Source organism: Prinia subflava, chromosome 2, assembly GCF_021018805.1.
Source record: "Prinia subflava isolate CZ2003 ecotype Zambia chromosome 2, Cam_Psub_1.2, whole genome shotgun sequence".
NCBI lineage: Eukaryota > Metazoa > Chordata > Aves > Passeriformes > Cisticolidae > Prinia > Prinia subflava.
In genome coordinates this window covers 15,327,705-15,335,322 of record NC_086248.1, presented here as the reverse complement: position 1 = coordinate 15,335,322, position 7,618 = coordinate 15,327,705, and the positions used below count along the sequence as shown (strand labels likewise).

Below are 7,618 nucleotides of genomic sequence, written 5' to 3'. Positions count from 1 at the left end.
TGTGTTGAGTTTGCATATATAATTTTGTTCATGTTGAGGAAGTGATTGGCTGCACGCTTGTGTCTATTGAAGTCAAAGGGGTCTTGAACACAGGGAATGGAGAAAATGGAATCCACGTTTGCGTGGTGGGGTTAGCTGGAGCTCTAAACCTCTGCGTGCTGGCATTGCCATTAACTGGACTAGAGGTTCATCACCAAGTGCAAGGGAAGGGAGTGCTCAGGGCCTGTGACAGCCTCGCCTGCCCTGAGTCTGTGACCTCTCAGGCCTGGGAACAGGGACAGTATCAGAATCGGTGTGGCACAGGGCAGAATTCCAAATACACTGTGCTTGAGGGCTCAGGTAGCTGCACTGCTGCACTGCTGCCAAATTGCAGCCAGTGTCAGGCTGAAAAATGTCCACAGAACCGGAGTTTTCTACAAAAGAACTGTCTTGTACACGCTTCTCTGCTCCTTTTGTCAGCTGCTTTAAATGGCACCTGATCTTCACAGATAGCAGTAGTATTAGCAGAATTAGTGTATGAACAGTATTAACAAAATTAGCGACACCTTCCTCCACAAGTTGTGTCGTTAGCAAGCTAAACAGTATTGAGGTCTTTTAAATGAGGTAATTGTATTTTTTTGAGATGGAAGTCTCTCTTAGTAATAGATAAAAACTATAAAATTGCGCGCGTTCTTTTGAACGTGCTTCCAGCCAGCACAAGGGGCGTGTGAGGGGCTGCATCCGCGGCTGCCCGGGGCGCGCCCTCCCCGCGCACCTGCGCCACTGAGCCATTTAAAGAGGCGATGAAAGATTGACTGCGGCTGCAACCCGAACCCGGTTTGTTACCGGGGCCTCCCACCGGTCCGCCCCATTGCCTGCAGAGGAAGCGGCGACGCCGCCGCCTCCTCCCGCCGCCGCCGCCTCCTCCCGCCGCCGCCGCCGCCGCCTCCTCCCGCCGCCGCTCCCGGCGGATGTCCGGCCGCGGCCATGGCGCTGGGGGAGGCGGCAGCCCGCGGGCGGCTCCTGCGCTGGCCTCGGGTCCTGCTCTTCGGAGACTCCATCACTGAGGTAATGCCCGCCCGCGCCCGGCCCCGCGATTCCCGTAGGGAGCTCCCGGCCAGCCCGGCTCCTCGCACCGGGCCCGGCGGCCCAGCAGCGTCCCGGCGTTGGCCTGACTGCGGTGCCGAGCGGCGGGAAGGGGACGGGCCGGCCGTAGCCGGGAGCGCGGCGTGGCCGCGGTGCCGCCCCGCTGGAGCCGCCGTGAGGCTGTGCCGGGGCCTTGGCGCCTGTGGGTGTCTCTGGGATTTGGAGGCGTTTCACAGAAATTCTTTGGGTCGCTGTGTTAGAGGCGCGAAGGTGAAGCCATAGCTTGGGATGCTCCGGTGTCTGGGGCATTTTCCATCCGGGGGGCCCAGCGTGCCGTCGGCAGGGACTTGGCACTCTGCCCTCACGGCTCCTGGTGCATCCCGGCTCCCTGTGTGTGCCCAGTCCGGAGACTGCTGCTCCATTGACGCGACTGGGCCACGGCCCGGTGAACATCTCTGAGGCAGCACCAGCTCCTTAGAGTTGATTTTGGGTTGAAAAGTCTGCCTTCTGTTGTGTCACTTGTGTGATGGGTTACGGAGCTTCTCGAGAGCAAGTTTATCTTTAATGGGAGATGGTGTCTAAGCCCACTCACTGTGTAGAATTGTAGCAGAGAGGATGGTGCAGCAGTGGGAATAAGGAGATACCTACCTCTTCCACATCTGGAAGAGGTAGGCATCAAATTGCATTCCGAAGCAGCTTGAAGAGAGGATTTTTGAGACGTGCTCACCAGAATGAGAGGATCTTAGAAATAAAGTAGAAAAATACTACAAACAGACACAGCAAAATCTCACTGGCCAGAATGAAACTACAGTCCGACAGCAGTCAGTTTGGGTTTTGCAGGGACCACAGGGTCCGTCCCTCCACAGGTACCAGCCCTGTGTTCCCTCAGATGCCAGGGGTGTGCCTGGGTAAAACCAGGACTGTGTGACCTCAGAGGGACAGGGCAGGAGGGAGAAAACGCTGCCAGAGGCCATGCACAAAAGCTTTTGAGGAGGGGAGGTGCCAGTGGTGGGGCTGAGCTCTGGGAAACAAGCTCTTCCAGTGAGGATCTAACCATTTGCCTTGATTTCAGTACTCCTTCCAGGAAAACGGCTGGGGGGCGTACCTTGCTGAGAGACTGGTCAGGTAAGAGCTTAAATTTCACAAGTGATTTCTGGCTTGCAGAAACTCATGCAGCTTTTCTAAATGAAAACCAGCAGTGGTTAATATTTAATATGTGTTTATTTATTGACATCTATTTATTTAGTGAAGTGGAACTGCCTTCTGGGCAGCATGCCCAGAGCTGGTGGAAATACTCATTGCATTCAAAGCTTAAGTGGAAATTAAAAATTTCCTAGTGATTGTCAGGATTGTTTTTCTGGTTCCATGGTGAAAGTAACAGGTAAATACTACATGTGCAGCCTGTGTGTGCACTTTCAAAGCATGATACCATTGAAAACTTACGTGACATCTCATTTTTCCTGAGAGGGATAGAGGCAGATGGCCTGACAGAATGGTTCAAAGCTTCCCAAGTTTTGTTTTGGTGGACAGAGGAGAGGTGTTCTTTATGATCCATGTCTCTGTTTCAGAAAATGTGATGTTGTGAACCGTGGGATCTCGGGGTACAACACCAGATGGGCTAAATTGGTTCTTCCAAGGCTGATCACTGAAAGTGCTAATGCTGACAGTATTGTTGCAGTTACCATTTTCTTTGGAGCTAATGACAGTGCTTTGAAAGGTAGGATAGCTTGCTTTCTGTATTTTTTTTTCCTGTGACCTGTTCTCTTAAAATGGTTTTACAGTTTAGTAGAATAGGCAGAACATTCCACAGGCTTTTCCTGCTACTTCTCCAGGGACTGATTACTCTCTTTTCATTTTTACAGAAGTTTATTTTCAGTCATGTAATTTGTATTTAAACCATGCAGTGCCTTCTATTTCTCTCCCTATCACCAAGTTTTAATACTAGAGAAATAAATTTCAGGGTGCTCAAGCCTTAGTTGTGTAGCAGTTGCCTAAAATTGGAGTTGGGCATCCAGTTGTCCTTTCTGTCTTTAAAGGAGACTGATGAATTCTCAGCAGATGGGCTGAGGAAAGGAGGGAAGGTAACATTTGGATTGTCTTTCAGATGAGCAGAGCAGGTTGCAGAGTCTAATCAAAATGGTAATATCAGTGCATGAAGGACTGACTGCATGTCCATGGGACTTTTCGAAATTTTCTCTGCATCCAAGAATATTGAAAATCTCAGGCTTTGGTTCAGGCAAGGTTTGAGGTGATTATATGTTCTGATACTAAGATATGAAGCTGTAAAAAAAGGCATCTTAAAAAAACCCAGCTGGTGGGGTGTTTTTCCCCCTGTGCCTTATTTCCCTGTTGGAAATGCTGTCTTCAAACTCTTGATTTGCCTGCTTTGGGTACTGAGGGACAGAATATTTTACCACACCTCGTGAATGCATGGTTTAGGGAAGTGCACACTGGCAGTGAGTGTGTGACAGTCCCGTTGTGCTGTGTAAGGAGCCTGCAGGGAGCTCAGCCCCATTGATGCATGTGCTCCACCCCTGCAGAGCTGAACCCGAAGCAGCACGTTCCTCTGGAGGAGTATGCTGCCAACCTGAAGGCCATGGTGCAGTACCTGAACTCAGTGGGCGTCACTGCCGACAGGATTATTTTGATAACACCACCACCTCTTGAGGAATCAGCGTGGGAAAAGGCATGCCTTGCCAAAGGTAAAGGAGTGATGAGGATGGGTGGAATTACTGCATTTTATCAGGGGAGTGTGACAGATCCCAGGCTGTCAGGTGATTTCCTTTGTGTGTGTGCCACTTGGCAGTCATGTTCACTGACTTGTTGGAAAAGGGCTGCTGTTTTACTGAACAACTTCTGGATAAGCTCATGTAGTAACTAGCAAGTAATTACAAACATCTTTTCCAACTGTTGATTGATCTATAAATGCATAGAACTGACAAGTGGCTGCCCTCTAAGAACATGGAGTTTGTCAACATGTCCTAGGCAGATTCCATCGTGTCCCAGCAGCTTCCAGAATAGTAAAAATAATGGAAGAAATGTTGGCATTGTGAGCCTTAGAAAATTTTTACTAGGTACAGCTGATTTCACATCTGTTTGGATAAGCAGTAATATCCCAGCCAGGTTTATTTGAAAGTTAAAAAAAACAATACCAGAGAATATAATATTCTAAGGATGCTAATAAAAGTGCCTGAAAAAGAAGAAAAAGGGAGTTAAATGATTTCCCATTATGTTGTTTAAGCTAGCTCTAAAATTAGAGACATAATAGCACCACTTACTTCATGTTACTGAGCTGGTGGAAATTTCCATAATCCCACTGACTGCAGCAGTGACAGTTTATACCTCCTAAAGCACCTTTTCTTTTCTGTTGGGACACCTTGTCCAATTCTTGAACATTTGTAAAACCTTTTGAGTTAGGTCAGGTAGATACAGAGCTGGTACCTTGGTGGCACAGTTTTCTATGATTTAGGTGGTGTTGCATATCCTGAGTCATGTTTTCAATCAAAGTAGTGAAACTTTGAAGATGACCTTAAGCTTAAACTGCATTAATTTAGACATTATTGTGTGATTTTGCATTAGGAGGCTTTGATGTGATGTCACATGAGCACACCTCAAATGCTTATCTAGCTCCTAGCTTCAAGGAGCACTTGTAATGTTAATCCATTTTCCTCTTAAAACTGTCCTTTTTATGGGGTAGGGATGGAGGAAACTTGAATTTACAGCATTGAATGTGCCAGCATCTGCATAAAAGAGAGTACTGTCTAGGGATGGAGCAGAAGACAGGGTGATCTCAGACCATGGATGACAAATGAAGTATTGTGGGCACAATAAGCAGCAATATCAGGCCTCCTGCCCTCCAGTATCAAGGAGAAATTTTCTGCCTGGTTCTAGTTTTGTCAAATAGATATCAGAGCAAAGGAGAGATTGGAAGCAGGAGGATGGTGAAGTTCACAGGAGCATTCATCCAAGTGTGAAAAGCAGCAAGAGGGCTACTAAAAGGAGCAGCTGCATGTGGAATTGGACAAAAAGCAGAAGACGACTTGTAAATAGATTTCCATTTACTTAACTCTGTTTTACCTGCCTTAGCAGGCGTATGAAGAGCTTTAAATCTAGGCACTGCTTTCACTTGAAACTTGCCTGAAATCTGCTTATTGCTGTTGGGTCTCTCTCAGCCTGATGCATTTCTTCAAGAGAGACATTTTCAGGTGACTCAGAACCAAAGGGTGCCCTGGAAAAGACCACACAGGCTGTGGTTTCCAGCCACTTTCTTTGCTGTGCTCTGGATTTAGTTTAGGATTGGTTGTGTCTGGTTTCACACCAGGTGCCCATGAGGTGCCACAGAGGACTGCAGTGGCGCTGGCTGTGCAGCAGCTGGGCGTTCTCTTTGTGTCTCCCCCAGGTGACAAACTGAACCGCCGCAATGCCACCACCGGGCAGTACGCGCAGGCCTGCGTGCAGGCCGCCCGGGACTGCGGCACCGACGTGCTCGACCTCTGGAGCCTCATGCAGAAGAATCAGGTACCGTGAAATCAGAAATATTTGAACGTGCCCATTGTGAAATGCATCATCTAGCATAGAGGTGGTGCTGCATTATCACTGGAATGATACAAAACACATCCAAATTACACTTTAGGGAAGGAAAAGTAATCCAGAGTGCTTTGTAGTTGGCAATGAGAAATAAAGCTTTATACAACCTGGCCATAGTACTTGGGTAGCAAATATCCCCTGAGTATAATATATCTAGATAGCCTTTTCCTTGGACTTGAGTCATGGAATAATTTAGGTTGGAAGGGGCCTCTGGAGGTTTCTTGTCCAACCCACTGTGTGGTGTTGGGCTAATTTCAAGGTTGGATCTGGCTGCACAAGAGTGTTGCTGATGCTTCTGACCAAACACCCAAACTCGTCCATGGGAGACTGCAGACATTTCCTGTGAGCAGATAACTCTAGTTTGGACCCTGAACCTTCTCTCTCCCCTGCCCTCCCCACTGCAGTAGACTGCTGACTTTTGATTGCATCAATCCATGATCTTTTACTGATGAATAGCAGTGATTTTGACCATCAGAACACTCTCTTAATGTTTTAACATAAACAGGGAAAAATAAAAACCAGTTTACCAGCTGGCTTTGAAAAATTACTTAAGACCATCTCTTTGAAGGTAGAAAATACACTAATACCTGGGTTTAACCTCCCTTGTAGGATTTCTCTTCCTATTTGTCGGATGGCCTTCATTTATCAGCAAAAGGCAACAGCTTTCTAGCAGCTCAGCTTTGGTCACGCCTGGAAAATAGACTGTCTGCTCTTCCTTCACTGCTTCCTTACTGGCGTGACGTGGACCACACGAACCCCGAGGCCAGCCTGCTGTGACATCCCTGCAGGGAGGCCTGCTGTGACATCCCTGCGGGGAGGAGCCAGGGCAGCACAGAGCCAGCCCGGGCTCCTGGCACTGCTGCAGGCTGTGTCCTCAGGGAATGCGGCACTGGAGGGGCCCAGCAGGGCTCTTCTCTGCCCCCTTTCCTTGGTCTGTGGGAGAATAAAGGTGAGGCCACTTGGGGAGTGTCCTGGGGTGGTTTTTCTTCATGCTGCTGTTGCCAGGATAGCTCTGGGGATGAGTAGCTCTTTCCTTGGAGGACTCAGAGGAAAAAGAGTCTCAGCTGCTCTGTGGCCAAGGGATCGAGGCTGTCCTGAGCAGTTCCTGGCTTTGGGAGCTGCACTATGATTAATGCCATCTACTTGCTTTAAACACAGAGGAGCTTGTAAGAGGCAGCAGTGTGGAGTTTGTCAAGAGCCATTAGTGTCAGTCCAAATTAATTTATTTGGAAGTAATACAGCAGAAACAGCAACTCCCTAAGTTGTACTTTGGCTTTGGTAATGATAGAAAGCAGTTTAGAGCAGGGCTTTTAAAATTTAACTTTCTCTGCCACCAGCAGCAGTTTCTTTATACCCAGCTCTTCTGTATAGGCACAGGTTTCAGACCAGTGCATGTTTTTGGGCAGTATAAAACTGGTGATACACGAGTGTGGAGAAAGTCCTAGAAGAAGTCTGCATCTCTGCTGACAAAGCTGCACTGTATGTCATTTGCCATCACATTAAGAAGACCTCTCAAGCGAGTTGTTAAAATAATTTTACAACTCATGTAACATGTTAAGTACTGCAGACCATGCAGGTTTTGGCCAAGAGAACTACAAAACTGCCTTTACAAACAAAAAAACCCCATTGCCTGCAACCTAGATGAAATACAACAAGTATGGAAAAAAATGGTTTGGGAAATGATTGTATAGCAAGCCAGATGGCAGCAAAAATGAGGATACAACTAACTGTGCATAAAAATCCAATAGCATCTCAGTGCAAATACAACCCCTCCATAATTCTGGGCCATGTTAACAGTTATGTTGACATAGAACAGGTGTGCTTATTATGTAGGGGTGAAAGAGTCATGAGAGGCTCTCACGCTGTCCTGCACTGTTCATGCCATTAGACTGCCTTAGCTTCATTAAATAATTAAGCCAAGCTGGTCAAGACCTGTCATCTGCTGTGTAACAGTGTTATAAACTGG

General features: G+C 47.6%; 1 protein-coding gene across 1 annotated transcript; it reads left to right on the top strand.

Moving 5' to 3' along the window:
• Positions 1–862: 862 nt before the first annotated feature.
• Positions 863–6,613, top strand: IAH1 (isoamyl acetate hydrolyzing esterase 1 (putative)). Its single transcript, XM_063425128.1, has 6 exons — positions 863–1,047; positions 2,138–2,190; positions 2,634–2,782; positions 3,606–3,767; positions 5,465–5,583; positions 6,262–6,613. The coding sequence occupies exons 1-6, from the start codon at positions 967–969 to the stop codon at positions 6,427–6,429; spliced, it is 732 nt and encodes a 243-aa protein (XP_063281198.1). The 5' UTR covers positions 863–966; the 3' UTR covers positions 6,430–6,613.
• Positions 6,614–7,618: the final 1,005 nt, after the last annotated feature.

Bases quoted from the DNA above. Each gene is read 5' to 3' on its own strand.
- IAH1 (XM_063425128.1), top strand. From the start codon at position 967: ATGGCGCTGGGGGAGGCGGCAGCCCGCGGGCGGCTCCTGCGCTGGCCT. The intron at 2,191-2,633 runs GTAAGAGCTTAA...TCTCTGTTTCAG, and splicing joins CTTGCTGAGAGACTGGTCAG to AAAATGTGATGTTGTGAACC. The intron at 5,584-6,261 runs GTACCGTGAAAT...CCTCCCTTGTAG, and splicing joins GCCTCATGCAGAAGAATCAG to GATTTCTCTTCCTATTTGTC.